This window comes from Paramisgurnus dabryanus, chromosome 10, assembly GCF_030506205.2.
Source record: "Paramisgurnus dabryanus chromosome 10, PD_genome_1.1, whole genome shotgun sequence".
Classification (NCBI taxonomy): Eukaryota; Metazoa; Chordata; class Actinopteri; order Cypriniformes; family Cobitidae; genus Paramisgurnus; species Paramisgurnus dabryanus.
The window spans coordinates 19,745,316-19,764,180 of NC_133346.1; the positions used below are offsets into that span (position 1 = coordinate 19,745,316).

Consider the following 18,865-nt stretch of genomic DNA (forward strand, 5'->3'; position numbering starts at 1 on the left):
ATCAAATTTAATTATACTTGCCAAAAACTTAATTAATTATGAAATGAAAAAGAGAACAATAATTTAATCAAACCAAATCAATAATGCAAATTGACTACAACTTTTGTTTTATAACTTAATGCACTAAAGACTTTACTATCTATACAATGCATATATTCAACATCAATATCTTGAGTGAACTTAAGTCAATAGCCATGCAGCATGTGAAGCGTCAAAAAAAGTTTTAAGACACACAAAATTAGCTTTGGTCTTCTGAAACAAGACTTAAAACATGGCCTTGAAAACCTGTCCATCCCTGAGTGAAAAGTTATTTTGGACTTTAGCTCTTCTATAGTGGAGTCCTATGGTAAAACTGAACTTATTTAGCCTTACATGACAGACTTTAAACATTTAACTCTTTAAACTTCACCCAGTCAGCAAATACCAAGTATTCAATTCAAATAATAATTTAAAAAAGCTTTTAAAGTTTGTTTTGGTTTATATACTAGCAAAAGTGCCCTGTCTATATTTTCAAACAAGCGATAAATCTGGGCTAAGCATAGTTACACATTAAATCACATTACCTTATAAGCCTGATGGCTTCGTGTTGGAGTGCATTCAAAACAGGGAGTTACAGCACCATAAAAAGCCATCCATGTATACACACACACACACACTCATACACTTTCACACAATCTCTAAATGTGTACAGAGAGATTAATGCACGTGTAATCTCACTGGAATGCATTGCTTCAAAGCTCCAACTGAACCATTACGCTTAACACACTAACACACAGGTTATAATCCTCGCATCCACAGCGCACATACGTGAAAAAGAGAGGACTGTGAACTTATAAGACTGATCAGATCTTTGGTTTGTGTGTCTGTTGTAGTCATTTACAGTAAATCATTCAGTGTGCGAATGTATGTTTCTATGGCGTCTTCTTTTTGGTCTTGACAAGGCCTTTTTCTACCAGGCAGCGGTAGAACTCTTGGATATACGTGTAGACGCATTTCCAGTCGGGCTGTCGCATTCGCATCAAGTCGTCGACGTCTAGCAGTCGCGGACAGTCAGCTAGTGTCCTGCACACACACATGAACAACGTACAATGTTATAATCGTTTTATTAACTCATCTAATAAACTTTCATGAAGTGTTTGGATCATATTTTACTTTAAATCCCAAAGTTATGATTAAGACCATAATGTTTTATTGTTTGTTTTACAGATTAAAGCACTTACTCTGGGAATCTAAGCATCATGTCCGATACTCCAAAATGAAGCTGCCCTGCTTACGCAGTATGTATGCATCAGGCTTTAATCATTGTCATTTAGTCAATCATTGTCAGGCTTTGATCAATCACATTGTCACTGTGACGTAATTGTCTAGTATGTTAAGCCATACTCGAAATGTGACCTCTGCATGTAACTCATTCCAGTAGTGAACACACACACAGAGCTTAAGGGCACCTCAGTTGCTTCCTGCCAGCCGTGAGAATCTAGCCAATTGCCAGATATGTAGCCAGTTCATTTTCTTTGACTTATTTTGACAATTTTGTGATGAAAATGAGATTCATCCATGCATTCGGGTGTAACAGAGCAGTGGTTCTCAAACGTTTTGGTACACATCTTGTGTAAGGTGCATCCCTTCGACCCCCACCCCAAAATAATTCATGACATAAAACATGTAGCCTTATTTTTTTGAGATTTAAATAAACAGAATTTATGATAATTTGTATTCTATAAAAAGTTTTTTATAAAATGTCATACAACTGGGGCCCCGGCACCATCTCGCGCCCCCCAGTTTGAGAACCACTGTAATAGAGGGTCTTACTCTGCAGTCTTGAATGCCTTCTCAAAGTTGGCCTTGCGGTCGTAAGGGTCAAGGGTGCAGTATTCAAACCCCTCAGGGAAGAACCTGTGTACCAGCGCACAGAATGCCAAACCGTCTGCCCAGCTAGAGGAGAAATTTTGGATGTTCACACCCTACACACAGAAACAAGTATAGGAAATTGAGGAAATTATCATACAAAATGTGTCAGGAACATATCTGGGTCAACCCCCCCCCCAAAAAAGAAAAGCTTATTTTAAGGACTTTTACACTGTGTCATTATTTTCATTACACGTAAACAAATAACACCTCCCCCAATTCTCATTAATGTAATGCATAAAAGTCTTGCATTACATTAAAATAATAATACTGTAAAATAATAATATTTAGAAAATTATAATTTTTTTTGTGATTACTGTTTTCCACATAAAATCATGTAATTTAAAGACCCTAACCCTTTTTTGAAAATATAACCTTGATATCTTTAATATTGTCTGAGTAAGGTTCACACCAGACACTGTAGAGGCGTCAAAAACGCGCTATTCATGTAAAGTTGGAAGCTTGAACATTTACTGTGGGTTCACATCAGATGCGAGTTTAACGATTTGCGAGAGTAGATTACATACAAAGTCAATGCAAAGATGCGATCAGACGCATCATCGCGCGAGGCGATGCAATTGACGCGATATGGGCGGCGCGTTTGCTGTGAAAACATGCGCTATTTGCCTCAAACGCGTCTTCGCCCAAGTTTAAAATATTCAACTCGAGCGAAAAATTCGCATGGCACGAAGTTAAATCCTGCGAGTAATCTAGAGCGAGTAACGCGATGCCCCGCGTTTGGTGTGTATGTAGCATTAGAGTTTACCACTTCATCTGCGCCTGAAAGCTGCGCGTAAAATTCTAGTCATCCGATACATTCACGTGGAAATTTGCGTCGTGGTAAGGGCTTCTGCGATCACGTCCTGTAATCACGTCACTACTAGAGCATGCTCCTGAATGGTTAACGCTGTGCGTTTTTTGGCCATAGTTAAGATTTTTCAACTCGCACATTTCCCATGGAAACGCTCAATTCGCGTCATTCGCACAAACTAAACGTGCTAAACGTCTCATTCCCGCTGCAAGACCTCCAGACGCGCATAAACCTGTCTTTACATTGACTTAACACTGAAATCACTTGCACTTGACCCTCTACTGCGGCTGGTGTGAACGCAGCATCAGATTATCAGCAGCTTTTTTATATTTTTAGCCTTTTTTATACTTTTCAGGGGTTAAATGTGACCTGGACATGTTTTTGTCAAATTCACACAAGCTGGCTAAAGGAGCAATAGAAATATGCAGTAATACAGAAAGAAAACTGGTGTTTGATCTTATTTTGTCTATAGGCTAACCTCATACGGTTCAGTCTTGGCCCGGCACCAATCCAGCAGCATCTGTTTGACGTCTTTGGTGTTTGGGCCCCCGACTGCCGAGCCGCATTGCACTTTGACCCTGGCCATGTGTGACTGCGCCGGGCTTTAGGAGAAAAAACACAATCAATCAATGTGATGGGATGGGACCGTTTCCAGCTTTCATCCTTTAATGCTATTTGGAATGACTCACCTGCCCACGGTTTTAGGAGTGGAAGGAGAGGATTGCGGGGATGAAAATATTTTTGCCTGAGGTGCCCCTAAGTGAATTAAAAACGAGAAATGATCAAGGTCGAGCAGACAGAACAGTACAACTACGTAGAGGTCCTTCGAGAGTGATGGTTACTCACTGTGTACGTTGTATTGCACGCCTCTCGTCCCGTTAGCATCAGGCTTCTGGTCTTTATTCAGTCCAGCAACTGTTTTGCTTCCGGCGCTCCGTTGATGCAAGCTCTCCATTCGGGCTGCCCGTTCCCTATCTCGCCGCTCTAAGAGACGGGAAATGGAGGGTTTACACCCAAAAAGTGATAAACATCATCCAAACAGTTATTTTGTGCGCTGGAGGGTTAACAGTTTGTTTACAGAACTTCATTTGTTACTTCCTGTAGTTGTCATACTAGAAAGATCTATTAAGCTTTTCCTCACAAAAAAATATAAAGTATATACAGTGAAACTGTTGTTGTTAAAGGGATAGTTCACCCAAAAGTGAACTTGAATTCTGTCATCATTTACCCTCATGTTGTTACAAACCTGTATAAATTTCTTTGTTTTGATGAAAACAGAGGAAGATATTTTCAGGAATGTTTCTAACCAAAACATTCATGAGCCCCATCCACTTCCATAGTATTCTTTTATCACTTACCTACAATGTAAGTGAATGCGGCTCATGATCAGTTTGGTTACAAACATTCATCAAAATATCTTTCCTTCATGTTCATAAAAAAAAAGTATAGGTTTGTAACAACATGAGAGTAAGAAAATGATGACAGATTTTTAATTTTTGGGTGAACTATCCCTTTAAAAATGATTACAAAGAAACTTAAAAGTACTTCTATGAACTTTGTTGTCACCAAAATAACTTAAAGTCCAATTCTTCAAAAGCTGGGTGCTTTTAACCCAAGGTTGGGTTAAATGTAAAGATTTTAACCATGATTGGGTTTGTCCATACTGGGTTTACCATTTACTGAAACAACGCATTAGCCAGGATTTATCGTTGTATTTTTTGGAGTAAAAATGTATTTATTCTTTAGGTTTTGTAAGATTTCCCCTATATAGCATGTTAGCAAAGCACATACGTTTTGATCAAAGACTACACCATGTTTGGCTTGTATCTGTGTGTTTATTTGACATAAGGGAAATGACCCGGTCCTCACCCCTCTTCCTCTTGAGCAGCTCTCTCATGGCAGCCCGAATCATTTTCCTCTCCTCGAAATCCACAGCCTTATCTAGCTATTACATGCAATAAACAGAACAGACACACACACACTAAACTTTTTGCTAAATATGGTCAGGACAAACCGTGATAAGAAGCACACTGTATCTGTAAGCGCAACTTACCATATTATTGAGGATTTCTTCATCTTCTATAGCTGCCAGTTGTTCGGCTGTTAGCTGACCCGTGCCGGTAGATTGCTCTTTGGTACCCGGCTCTAATCTGACGCTCTTACTCTCCATCTTCAGTGACAGCTGGGATAGAAGAAGGAACAGGAGGTGTTGACAGGAGTCAGGTTAGAGATATGTGTGGCTCCATGTGTGCGTGGGAGTGAGGGAGTATGTTTACGCAAAGGAAAAATGAGGAAGAGAGATCTTAACTGAACAAAACTGTCCGAGAGCTACTAGTACAGACACTCCCAAAGATATTTTAGGACAACCCCAAAACGCCAAAACAGTAGTTTGTGGCTGCGATGCCATTATGTGACTGCCCAGAAGAAAATGCTTTTGCTAAGGGGTTACACTTTTATCGCTGTAAAGAATGAGTCTTAGCTATGCCATAAGTACCGACTTTGTCTCAGATGTTTCCTCTTGAAATCCCTTGGGAGACTTAAGTAATAGGTTGTTGACACAGTAAAATATAGAGCTATTTTTTTAGGTTAAATGCCAGTTTTTTAAAATGTCAAACCAGATTTAGTGTGCACATAAATGGAAAGGACATCCAGACCTCTCACAATCCAAATATTGATGTTAAAGTAAATAGTACCCATGTTGGTTGGTCCAAATATGAACCAGGATATATGCCTGTGTTTTGAACCTTAGTACCCATAGTATCAGATCCCAAAAAATATTAGAAAATTTGTAAAATACACTTTAAAAAACACTTTGTTGGTTAAACTTAAATAAGGATAACTAATATTTTGAGTTAACTTAACATTAAAAATATTAAAAGTTGGGTAGAATAATTGTGTCAACTAATATTTACCAACTTGCTTTTATTAAGTAAAACCGACATTTTTTACAGTGTGATCTCACGTGGTTCTTAGTGCCCCAGAAAGTATTCAAACACTTACAACAAACCTAAAAATTTATGATTGTCATTGCACTACATAACAAAATAGCAAACCAAGAGATATTACACTGTAAAAAGTTAAAAAAAAATACATTTTTATATGTTTAAGTGAAAATATTAAAACTAAAAATTAAGTTAACAATGTAATTTTAAAGTTTAATCAAAGCAGATCACAAATAGATGTTTGTCAAACTACAGATGTAATGTTTAAAATGAAAACAAAAAGTTTTTGGACACTTTTTGATCATTGAACAATAGTTGAATTAGATGTCCAATATAACGCAATAAACAATATTTCGGTTACTGCTAGGGTACCTGTCAACTTGAGACGAATAAACTTAATTCATACACAATAAATTCATACAATTTTAAATGTTCCTGGCCACTGCACACAAAAATACTGGGTCGTTTTAAACCAATGGCTGGGTAAAATATAGACGAATATGGTTTAAATTAATCTAAAACAGGTCAATATATGACCCCACCAACCCAGCATGGGTTAATTCAAAGGCAAAAGTGATTTTAAACCAATGGCTGGGTAAAATATATAAAAATTATGGTTTAAATGAATCTAAAATGTGTCAATATTTGACCCCACCATAGGTTGAAACAACCCAGCATGGGTTAATTCAAACCCAATAGTCGTTTTAACCAAAGGCTGTGTAAAATATAGACAAATTATGGTTTAAATTAATCTAAAAAAGGTCAATATTTGACCTCACCATAGGTTAACTCTTTCCCCGCCATTGACGAGATATCTCGTCAATTAAGAGAAAACGCTTCCCCGCCAATGACGAGATTTTCCGTCTTTCCGCAATACCGCTATTATCCACCAGGTGGCGCCCTTCCGAACTTTTTAAAACCGGAAGTATTGCCCTATGGCAAGCTGCTGCATGTCCGTGTCTGTTTTAAAGATCGCTCTGAATGGGATCTCTATGAAAAGTCCGTCATAAAAATGGAATTATCATTGCTTTTTGCTCAAAATATGGTGTTTTTGCAAAAACCTACCCATATTCAAAAGCTGATTGCAAAAGAACCACTAAAGGTAGGATGAAACGGTTTTTTTTGTTTGAAAGCAGAGGGTCTGTTCTTTCATTTGGTATATTGTATGTTTATATATTTAAAGAAGAACATTTTCTGGAAGGCATTAAACTTTGGTGAAAATCATGAAAAACGCTGGCGCTGGCTGGCAACTTTTTTTAAAAACGCTGGCGGTGAAAGAGTTAAAACAACCCAACATGGGTTAATTCAAACCCAATAGTCGTTTAAATAGGTTGAAACAACCCAGCATGGGTTAATTCAAACCCAATATTCATTTTAATGGGTTAAAACAACCCAGCATGGGTTAATTCAAATCAAATAGTCGTTTTAATAGGTTGAAACAACCCAGCATGGGTTAATTCAAACCCAAAAGTCGTTTTTAACCAATGGCTGGGTAAAATATAGACAAATTATGGTTTAAATTTATCTCAAAAAGGTCAATATTTGACCCCACCATCGTTTGAAACAACCCAGCATGAGTTAATGGAAACCCAAAAGTCGTTTTAACTAAAGGCTTGGTAAAATATAAAATTATGGTTCCAATAAATCTCAAAAAAGGTCAATTTTTGACACCACCATAGGTTAAAACAACCCAACATGGGTTAATTCAAACCCAATAGTCGTTTTAATAGGTTAAAACAACCCAGCATGGGTTAATTCAAACCCAATAGTCGTTTTTAACCAAAAGCTGGGTAAAATATAGAATAATTATGGTTTAAATTAATCTAAAAAAAGGTCAATATTTGACCCCACCATAGGTTGAAACAACCAAGCATGGGTTAATTTAAACCCAATATTCATTTTAATAGGTTAAAACAACCCAGCATGGGTTAATTCAAACCCAATAGTCGTTTTTAACCAAATGCTGTGTAAAATATAGACAAATTATGGTTTAAATTAATCTAAAAAAGGTCAATATTTGACCCCACCATAGGTTAAAACAACCCAGCATGGGTTAATTCAAACCCAAAAGTCGTTTTTAACCAAAGGCTGGGTAAAATATAAAATTATGATTCAAATTAATCTAAAAAAAAGGTCAATATTTGACACCACCATAGGTTGAAACAACCCAGCATGGGTTAATTCAAACCCAATAGTCGTTTTAATAGGTTAAAACAACCCACCATGGGTCAATTCAAATCAAATAGTCGTTTTAATAGGTTGAAACAACCCAGCATGCGTTAATTCAAACCCAAAAGTCGTTTTTAACCAATGGCTGGGTAAAATATAGACAAATTATGGTTTAAATTTATCTCAAAAAGGTCAATATTTGACCCCACCATCGGTTGAAACAACCCAGCATGAGTTAATGGAAACCCAAAAGTCGTTTTAACCAAAGGCTGGGTAAAATATAAAATTATGGTTCCAATAAATCTCAAAAAAAGGTCAATTTTTGACACCACCATAGGTTAAAACAACCCAACATGGGTTAATTCAAACCCAATAGTCGTTTTAATAGGTTGAAACAACCCAGCATGGGTTAATTCAAACCCAATATTCATTTTAATATGTTAAAACAACCCAGCATGGGTTAATTCAAACTCAATAGTCGTTTTTAACCAAAGGCTGGGTAAAATATAGAATAATTATGGTTTAAATTAATCTAAAAAAGGTCAATATTTGACCCCACCATAGGTTGAAACAATCCAGAATGGGTTAATTCAAACCCAATAGTTGGGTTTGTTTATATTTTACCCCTTTTATTATGTTTCTTTGTATTCTCTGGCACCTTTATTTTTAAAAGTTTGTGTTGCTTACAATGTGTAGCTAGAAGCATGATAATTTATGTATCCCTTAATACAGTTTTACCCCAATTACAGCTGATAATACTGTATCTGCCGAATTTATATAGCAAATTGTTCTTACAAAAGTCTGAAAGATGTCACACAATAACTGAAAGGTTGATGAAAATTTAGACTATACCTTTCATAAAAGAAATATTTCGTATAACGAAACAAAACAATAATACTTACCTACCACGTCGCGGCTGTCTGGAAGTAACTGGTCTTGTGGTGTGATGAACAAGGTGAACTGTGGACTACTGTGTGCAGGTCGTAACTGACGCTGCATCAAATTTAGAGCAGTTGAGGTTTTCTAAGCCACCGTCAGACCACTCCCACCCTGACCCTTATTTGAAGGGACCAGGAAAAAATGTAAATGAATGTGGAAAAAATGGAACGGGACATTAAGTATTCTGGCAAAGTTTGCACAGATCTTTCCCCACTATAAGCTTTGGCATCCCTGCTCCGAGGATTACACTACGTCATCATTTTATCTAAACACCGTGTCCCTTTTTTGAAGTTCTTGATTTGTTTGCTATCTGGGAACTTAGATTGTTTCAAACCAGGAAAAGGAAAATTTTAAGATAAATGGTGTTCACGAAGCGTGCTATGTTGACAATGCTTATATAAGCAGGTAGTTTGGCTCTTCACAAAACTAAACATTGAATGAAGGCACTGCCTTATTAAGGCATAAGAAGAATGATGTTGCCTAGCAGCATCCTCATGTTTGCACAGATCACATCCACTTCGCCTCCGTAAAAAAAGACACCACGCTCATCTTCGAATGCACCAGCCAGAAATGTCACTCATACGAGCACATTTTCCTTGCTTGCATCATTCCAGTGCCATTTAAGCTCGGATGTAATGGAAAAGGAGCGTTTGCTTCTCCCTAGTGGTGGTCGATGGTTATCGCAACAGTTTGCTGGAAGACGTGAGCTGGTATGACAAATGGAAAAAATGAGGGTTAGGGAAACCTTGACATAGTCTCCATGCCATTAGAGTCTTTGACCAGAATGGCATTATAATTATACAACAGTGGATCTGTTATAGGAGCACTTATGATTTAATTTTCCATGTGTTTATAATGCGTTCACAGATGATAATATGCAATTGTTTCGACATTTTGCTCGACTTTTCACATTTTCTGAAGAAAATGTGTGATATGCTTGATCACGCTAAGACTAAAACTCACACTAAGACGGTGTTGTGGTAGGTTGACAGCTTGCTATGCAGTATGCAATGTCTTGTGATGGATTGTTAGGGTCTTGCTAGATGGTTTTTGCAGATTCGAGTGAAAGAACCCACAAGTCTCTATAATATTTTTTTTTTTAAATGGTGCACTGTACACTGTAAAAACATTTTATCAATTTGAATATTAACATTATGTATTTATTAACTTTCTTGACTAGCAAAAATTTTTATTTTATAAAAATAAAGTTGAATTAGCTTGTTAACTCAACTTTTTTATAATTTATAGCAACTAAAAAAATTATTTAAAAAAGTTTAAATGAATTGTAATTTTAAATTGACTAAACTTAAAAATGTAAGTGCAACATGTAATTTTTACAGGGTAGGTCTATGGACTCATTTTGGCCATCTAAGGTAAAAATCTGATCCTTGAAAATCCTTTCCTTAACAGACCCCATTATTTTAATTGTAATATAGCACTTTTTTGCGCTGCTAACGCTACCACTGTGCTATAGGAGCACATAATGTGCAATAAAAAGACACAAAACAATGCACTTTTAAATCAGTATATTTTTCATAGTTTGCCTTTTTTATAATTGTAAAATACATAAATAATAAAATAAGCATTTACATCTTATTTTTGCTGACATCAGAAACCATAAATATATACTCACAGGAACCACAGTAATCCAAATTTTTCAGTGCAAATTTTGCACTGCGAGTCAAGAAAAACCAGTAGATGCATCAAAACCATCAGTACCGCAACCATTATAAGATCTCTGTATTCAAACCACTATCCAATACTCGAATGACACAATAAAACATCCCTTTAAGTCAACAGACACAGGACTGAACAATGACATCTGAGGTATATAAGACAACCATCACCTCACCTTAAAAAGTAAAGTGTAGGATTATCTGCAATATCTGTATTGACAATCTGTGCTTAAAATCTGTGAAGTATGTTTATCTTGTATGAGGTTTCTCCCTTAATGCTAGAAAATAAATTATTTAAAATGTCCAAAACTAATGCAATAATCTACAAAACTAATCTGAAAGACTGTTTGATAAAGCAAAACCCCTCATGTAGGCACACAAGATTTGTTGTAGGCCTCCATAAGACCACTAAGATACATTCCCATCTACATTGAAGCAGATCCAACTACAAACCTAATTCCAGTTAATCATTTTAAGGATTTATAGTTCATTATTATGAGAACATGCATCCAACTGAAATAAAACTACACCATAAGAAAAAAAATGAATGTATGCTTATTCTCCAGCAGATGGCGACAAAACATATTTGTAGGAATGACCTTCCTACAAGATGCAACCTTGGTCTGTAACCTCCTTTAGTGTTGATTTAAAAAAAAAGTTAAGACAATTAAAAATGGAGATAATAATAAAATACTGCCCATCAGACATCAAAGAGAAAACAATAATCGATGAAAAAGAACAAGCACCCACTTTAAAACAATGACAAAGGAAGCATTCGCATGCTGTAAATAGGACAGTGAAAGCAAGGATATCATTTTAATTTCTCCAATAAAATTACAATGTGCTCAAGATGTCAAAGACTCCTTAGAGAAATCTATTAATAAATAGCTGAACAGGGAATTGCATAAGAGGCACCAGTTTAAACCTGTCGGTCTCCGATGGGACACAGTAACGTTCATAACATTCCTTCAAAAGTTCCCTGAACCATGTTATTTTCACAAATAATGTCAAAAACATGTCCGAGTTATATTTAACCTCAAAATATAACATTTTATATATACATACTTTTTCATTCTTCTTACTGTAATGCGAATCATGTAAATGTAAGATTCCGCTGTACATTTATGCAATGTAGTACTGTAGCATATATGGGATTTTATTTATGATTTAAATACATATGTATATCACAATGCAAAACATTTAATGATTCTCTCTCTTTCATTTTAAGCAATAAAAGGACAGAAAATTCTTAAAGGTGTAATGTGTACATTTAAGCGGCATCTAGGGGTGAGGTTGTGAATTGCAACCAGTGACTCAGTCCGCTGCTCAAAGCACATATAGAAGCTACGGTGGCAAACACAGGACAAAAATGTCATCGTCTGATACAGCAGAGCGTTAACGTAGTGACAAAATGTGCTACACTGTCAAAAATAAAGGTACAAAACTGTTACTGGGGCTGTACCATTTAAAAAAAGGTCCTAATATGTACCTTCTTTGAACTACCAATATGTACCTTTGAAGTACTATTATACAATCTTTGGGTACAAAGATGTACCTTTTTGAAAGGGTACTAGTGTCACAGTGACAACTTTTGTATCTTCATTTTTTAAGAGCGATCTGTAGAAACAAAATGGCGACTTCCATGTAAGGGGACCTGCGGCGTATGTAGATAGAAACGGCGTGTTCTAAGGTAACAAAACATAATGGTTCATTATGTAAGGTCTTTATATACCACTGAAAATATCACATTTCTGTCAATAGGTCCTCGTAAAATGTACACACTGCACCTTTAATGAGATTCACCCGTTTAGTATGAAGTAGTGTAAATACAAATGAAATGAATTTGGGAATCCAGTGGCCTCGCTCATCTCAAATAAGTAAACATAACAAAAGTGGAGGACCTGTAACCAATACAGGATCCTACAGTAAGCTGCCCTAAAAACGCCCTCCCGTACCAACAAATGAGGGGTGGCTGAGTAACAGTACCTAAACATACATTATTCCTATGCATTTGAAAATTGTGCCCATATCTAGTATTCAAAAAGTGCAAACAGGTCCAGTAACATCTCTCCGGTAACCCGAGCAGTTGTTTTCACAGTGCATTAGATAAACACAGTAATAAAATGATTATGGCAGGATATTCAAGATCTTCTGCTCGCTCATGCAGGAGTTTGTATGCGTATCTATGCGTGTTGGCAAAAACCGAGGTCATAAGACATTTGACTGAAACGTCATGTTTGTAAAAGGCATCTGTTTAGCCGGTCAGTCCCTGGTGGTTCTCCATCATAAGCCTGAATGAAATTAAATACATTGGCACAGTGAGGAGATATGCTGACTGAGAAAACCTAACCTCTGATATGTTCAGAAATTAAACCAGCTGTGAAAAAAATAGGTTCAACTTAAAGGCAGGGTGCATGATTTATTGAAAAACTTTGAGAGTCGGGCCGAGTACCAAAACAAACTTGTAGCCAATCAGCAGTAAGGGGCGTGTCTACTAACAAAATCGTTGCCTGGGTTGCGTATGTGTGAGGCGGGTCTATCAAAAGAAGGTCCAGATTTGATTTTAAATATCAACATTGGCTTTTAGAGATCATGCACCCCGCCTTTAAAAAAGTAAGTTACATGGTTGCCTTAAAATTTTGAGGTAATTCAACTTATTTTTAAGTTGAACCAACAAAGTTTTTTACAGTGAAAGGTCTTAATGGTCAGGCTTCTAGTAAAAGATTTATGCTCTTGTTTCAAAACCTAGTGAGCTTTTTTTGGCCAAATAATGTTAGGCAACATTACATGCATCCTTTGTAGGGAAGGATGCATAATGCATTGCAATGAGTTCACAATTTCTGTAAAGATAAACCACACAAAGCTAGAAAAATGAATATAACTCATTCAAAATAAATAAATAATAAATGATAATAAAATATATCAAATTTAATGTCATTTTGAAAAGAAAAAAAAACTTTTTAGCATGCTCCTTATGTAGACCATACACTGTCAGCTTACACCAGATCTCATATATTGTGTTGAATGCCTTCAGTCTGTTTTCTCATGAATCTGGTTATCTGTCCTCTCATCAAGTTCCTGAAGTGTTTCGGAAGTAGGTTCTGGAGTTAGCATTGAATCGGTTTCCCTGGAACATCCTATTTCTCCTTCACCGTTTGCGGTTCGTGTCCTTGCTCTACGTCCATCAAAATAAGCAACGATAAACTCTGAGTTCTGGTACATGACCATGCCAGAGAGGGTGAGGGCGGCTCCAGCGCAGCTGAGAGCTGTCAGCTCACTACCGAACAGCAGCTGAGACAGCAGAAGGTTGCCCACCACATTCAGGTTGCCCAGGATGTGTAGGGTGACAGCGGAGGTCAGGGTAATGACACAACAGCTGGCCAGGTTGTACAGCACTGAGCCCAGGCAGCTGAGTAAAATGAATCCCCAGAGGTTATGGTCGTACTGGAAAGGGGACTTCAGCGCAGCCCAGTTTTCCAAAGCCAGAGCCGCTATGGCTAGGATGCAGAAACTGGGGATGGACATCAAATACAGTAGGAAGATAGAGTTGATCTTCTCCTCTTGGAGTAAGATGCCTGAAAATGACACATTGGAGATTAGTTATTGCAAATTTAACGCTCCTATGGATACACACTGGGATAAAGGGTGACGCATATAGTAAACAACTTTAACCTCTGTGATCCAAGGGCCATGCTTAAAATAGTGCATTGAAAACCAACACCAACAAGAGCGACCTACATGAGTGGCCATGCTAAATATCTACCATAGAGCACGACAGCAAAGTTATTGCAAAATTTTTGCTTAGCTTATAAAAATTGACTGTGGTTATTTTTTCTTTACTAATTGAGTCATCTGCCTTATTTGTGTACTTGCTACTAAAGCCACCGCCTTGTTGAAAACATGACAAGGCCTATTTATCTAACATAATACGGTTTATGTTATGTAACACTAGAACGATATATATAATCCCTATACATACAATGCACCGTACCAGCATTTCACGTGTCATTAAAGCTAAATAAATACAAAACAAGTTCTGCCAGTCACTCTTTCATGTCCTGCACCCTGGACCACAAACCTTCATCTTTATTCCAGAAAGGAGAGTCATTCACTCAACAGCTGACATTCATTTAAAGAAATTGAAACACTCAAGTATCCATTACTGTAAAGTCATTTGCTACTTGGGAAATCAGCTACCAAGAACAACAACCGAAATGAGGGAATGTTTGAACAGAATATGCCAGCAGTGACTGTTGGTAGACAGGGCGTTCTCCTCTTTTCTCAGGAAACTCCAGCAGTGGGAAATAATGACCAACAGGACCAACAGAGACAGAAATAGACTCTGGCATCGCTCAGAAAGAATTTTTCCATGCCAGTAAAAAAGCTGGTGTATATTTTTGAATGAGGACAAATTTGAATAACGTCAGATACCGTTCTATAGCACCTTTACCTTTTAATGTTGTTGTTAATTTAATGTATGGTACCTTGACTATATAGCTGGTGTGGGATATGAGATAATGCAATATAATATCTGATTTCTGAAATAATTTTTGAAAATATGAATTTATTCGATCAAGCACTCACAAATCATTCAACTTTTTTTCTGGGTGGAACAAAATTTTAATGCACTGTAAAAAGTTAAAGTTGGATCTAAGTGTTGCTAATCAAAGTTGGGTATTACTGTGTAACGCATTACTGTACTCTTACTTTTCCTGATAACACAGTAATGTAACGCTTTACATTTTATATTTATGTAATCTGAGAACAGTTACCAATGTCAATAACATTTCGTTACTAGCGTTAAAATTAAATTTATTAAAAATGTATTAAAATGTTTAGTGCAGCAACGTCAGTTAGCGAGCATGCGTTTTAATTACTTACTGCCAATTGAAGTAATTTTTTGAAGTAAATCCATCCTTTTCGAACTTTCACTTCTTTATTTTGTTTATTAAAAAAGTTGAAATTATTATTGTTAATAATAACAACATCAGTATTGTGAGAAACAACAGGGCCTTCACAATAAAAAAAATTGCGCTTAAATTTTTAAGTATATATAACTTTTATTTTTATCTTGACTGGTGATGAGTCGCTGTAACTTACAAAATAAAGTTGAATTAGCTTAAATTATTAAGTTACATAAGACAACTCATCACTAGTCAAGAATAGATACAAAATAAAAATTTAAAGTAAATCCAAGTTGATAATACTTAGAGTGTACAGGGTCCAAAATCTTTTGATAAAAAAGACATTTATTTTTGGATTTAAAAAAAATTATATGGCTACAAATTTGTAGCAAATTAAATTGTATATTTCATATTCATATTCATGTATATTTCAGAGCTGAAAAAGATTACATTTTACAATTTTACATCAGTGGCCGGTTGCATAAACCTTTAAGACTAGTCTTAAAAGTTAGTCATGAATTTTTTTCTTCAAGACTGATCATAACTGTGTTAAGTATGTTACGTAGAAAGGTAGATTGGTCTAATTTATATCCAAATAATAAGACTGATTAGTCCTAACTAATTGCTAGTTAGTCAGACTCATTCTTAAGACGCAGTCTTAATGTCACGGCTATGTTTATGCAACCGGACACTGCTAAATGTGTAAATGTTATTTATTTATTTATTATTAATTTATGTCAAGGTTTCTATCAACCTAGAAAATGTAATAAATAAATAAACCCAGTAACTTAGTTTTGGTAAACCATTCTTTGCAAGCATGTGAAAAAATAGGTCATTGAAATTTGGCTCCCCTTGTGAAGTCATAAGGGGAAAGTATTGCCCCTTAATCTGCACTATCCAACCACCGCACTGCCATTTAGTGCAGAGATCAGCTCATTTGTATTTAAAATGACACACCCAAAACGGCACGTTATTATTCACACCAACAAAGTGGCAATTTTTACATGCTATAATAAATTATCTGTGGGGTATTTTGAGCTAGAACTTTACATATGTACTCTGGGGACACCAAATATGTATTTTACATCTCAACAACGTCTTTTGAAATGTCCTCTTTAAAGCAGACCCTTCAAAAATGACTGAGTGCATGGAGTCCTTACATTTCTTTGTGTATTCCTAGGATCGAACCCATGACGTTTACGTTGCTGACCCAATGTTCTACCAATTGAGTTACATGAACAAAATTTTAGTGCAATAAATAAATTAAATTAAACATGTACAACGTTTCAATCAGTGAAAATGCATTTATCTATACATCGCTATTACTCACCTTGTTGAACAGTTTTGACACCTCGCAACATAGTGGCGGCGAACACAAAGAAGCAGCCCATCTGGTCAAACTGGACTTCGCCCATAATACTGAATAATGCCCCGAGGCAGATGGGCATCATAGCCGTGTACTTCAAAATATGGTGCTGCTTTCCCAAAATCAGCGTGGATATGGCCAGCGTGAAGAGCGGCGTGGTGGTGTAGATCATCTGCGCGAATGAAAGCTGAACATAATTCAGTCCCACGTTCCCAAACGCGATACTGGCACAGAAGGTCAAACTCAGCAGAAATACTTTGCATTTGGCATTGGTGGTCAAATCCTGCTCACCGATCCCTCTGTGCTGGACCAACCTGCATTTGATTAGTCCGTAGTCCACCACTATCGCCGTCAGCATGTGTAGAGCTGACAGGAGAAGTGGGTACCTGAAGTTGTACACGGCGAATATCCATTTGTTTAGGCTGGATATGGTGGTGCCCGTCACCAGCCACACGGAGACAGCGAACGTAAGGTGCAGCATTTCTGGCGATAACCTTTTCGTTTTCCCGGTGTGCCGGGGCTCCTCGCGCTTGATGGAGGGGCCATCGGCGCTGATCATGTTGGTTTCATCTTCGCACCTGTACGATATACGACACATCTTAAGTTCCTAACGTACAAACGTCATTCATTCCAGTAAGTCAAACTACTCTGTCTGTAGTGTAATAACACATAAACGTTCCCTCTGGGTTGACTATTTGTAATGGTCACGTGATTTACTATGTCTTGAGCAACCGTAGCAACGGCGTGTTTGCTGAAAGCAGACAGAAACAACATTCCGCTTTGCCTGCACGTGTTTTTGTGCGTTACGGTGGTTTTGCGCATGCTCGGTTCGCTGCTGCGTAGCCGGGAATGGGGTGCTGAGCCAGTGGACCAATCAGAAGCCGGTTTGTTTTTCGGTGCCGGGTTTTGATTGGTTGCATCCAGTGTATTCAAAATACTGCAATAAAATGTACCATGTAACCAAATCATAAACAAATTTTCGATGTATGTTTGTTAAACAGCCCAGATACTGTTTAAATGGAAGTCTTTGTGTCACGTTCCTTTGCTATCGTTGGCCTCATTTATTTTGACGCGCTCATATGGTCCAAAATAGAAGATTATTTCATCAGTGATCAGGTTGCGTAAAATTTGACGTCTCTACTGTAACAGTCCAGCTAAATTCACTAGCAATGCTATTGCTCAAACTAAAAGCTAACAGGACTCAACGGCCAGCAAGCATAATTTCCCTATACAGCCCGCAGTGACGTCTGGACATTACAGGAAGTATCCCGACGCATCGATATATCGAATAAGATCTCGTTTCTGTGATTTCCCTGTAGGATTTTTATTCGAGCTTTTATTAGTAACAACAAAGCACTTGTCTCGTGCACACGCCTACGTTTATCATAGTCAATATCGTCCAGTCAATAACGTAGATACTATTTCTAATATATATGCTCATAAATGACACTACCACACTAGGAATGAGCAAATCAGGCACCGGCCGGTGGAGTAATGTCTGCTAAAACAGACCACAAACCATCAGCACCCGCTTTTCTATACGTACAATACGATCAGATATAATAGCAATTTAACCTTACCTTATCTCAGCACAGTTAAAGTTAAATGCGTTTCATTTATGTCCATCGAGCAGACACCATCTTTCTGTGTGAGCTGCCAGTTGTTGCCAGATCAGCTGTGCAATACGTCACCCAAATGTCTTTATTTACTCACTGCGCGTTCTGAAAGGGGACTGGTGAGCGCAGTTGGCACGTGCACAATCAGTATTGTAACGACTGCGCTTGTAAAACTTTAAATGGTGTTTAGAAAAGACTATATTTTATCTATATTTCTTAATTTATGAGATACGAAAACTAATTGTTCTTTTGGGGCTTTATGACTGAGCTCGTCATTCCTCTCTGAACATAAGGCAGTATCCTATATTTATAATGTAATTGAATTAAAAGTACCTTCTACCGACAACTTTTTTTAATCACTCAAGAATAATGATTGAAATAAAAACCAATAACTAAAGCAGAGAGTATATTGATTATTTTGTTTAAAACATTAGTCAAGTTTTATGATCGTTTGTGATTTTTTGTTGTTGTCATAAAATACAGCATTTAACGCGAGATTTCTGGACATTAACTGCACTGATTGTAAGAGTTTGT

The 18,865-nt window shown here is 36.9% G+C and overlaps 2 protein-coding genes across 3 annotated transcripts; both read right to left on the reverse strand.

Moving 5' to 3' along the window:
* Positions 1–507: 507 nt before the first annotated feature.
* On the reverse strand, positions 508–8,842 carry smtna (smoothelin a). Its single transcript, XM_065290416.2, has 8 exons — positions 8,737–8,842; positions 4,773–4,901; positions 4,589–4,664; positions 3,566–3,703; positions 3,409–3,475; positions 3,198–3,321; positions 1,813–1,964; positions 508–1,062 (listed from the first exon to the last, which is right to left on the reverse strand). Exons 1-8 carry the CDS (start codon positions 8,827–8,829, stop codon positions 912–914), a joined length of 930 nt encoding a protein of 309 aa, XP_065146488.1. The 5' UTR covers positions 8,830–8,842; the 3' UTR covers positions 508–911.
* Positions 8,843–13,358: 4,516 nt separating this feature from the next.
* Positions 13,359–18,416, reverse strand: slc35e4 (solute carrier family 35 member E4). 2 transcript variants are annotated; one of them, XM_065290413.1, is made up of 3 exons: positions 18,296–18,416; positions 16,680–17,293; positions 13,359–14,020 (listed from the first exon to the last, which is right to left on the reverse strand). In XM_065290413.1, exons 2-3 carry the CDS (start codon positions 17,272–17,274, stop codon positions 13,476–13,478), a joined length of 1,140 nt encoding a protein of 379 aa, XP_065146485.1. In that variant the 5' UTR covers positions 17,275–17,293; positions 18,296–18,416; the 3' UTR covers positions 13,359–13,475. The 2 variants fall into 2 exon arrangements, with proteins under 2 accessions (XP_065146485.1, XP_065146484.1); XM_065290412.2 differs by lacking the exon at positions 18,296–18,416 and having other exon boundaries at positions 16,680–17,737.
* Between the last annotated feature and the right edge of the window lie 449 nt (positions 18,417–18,865).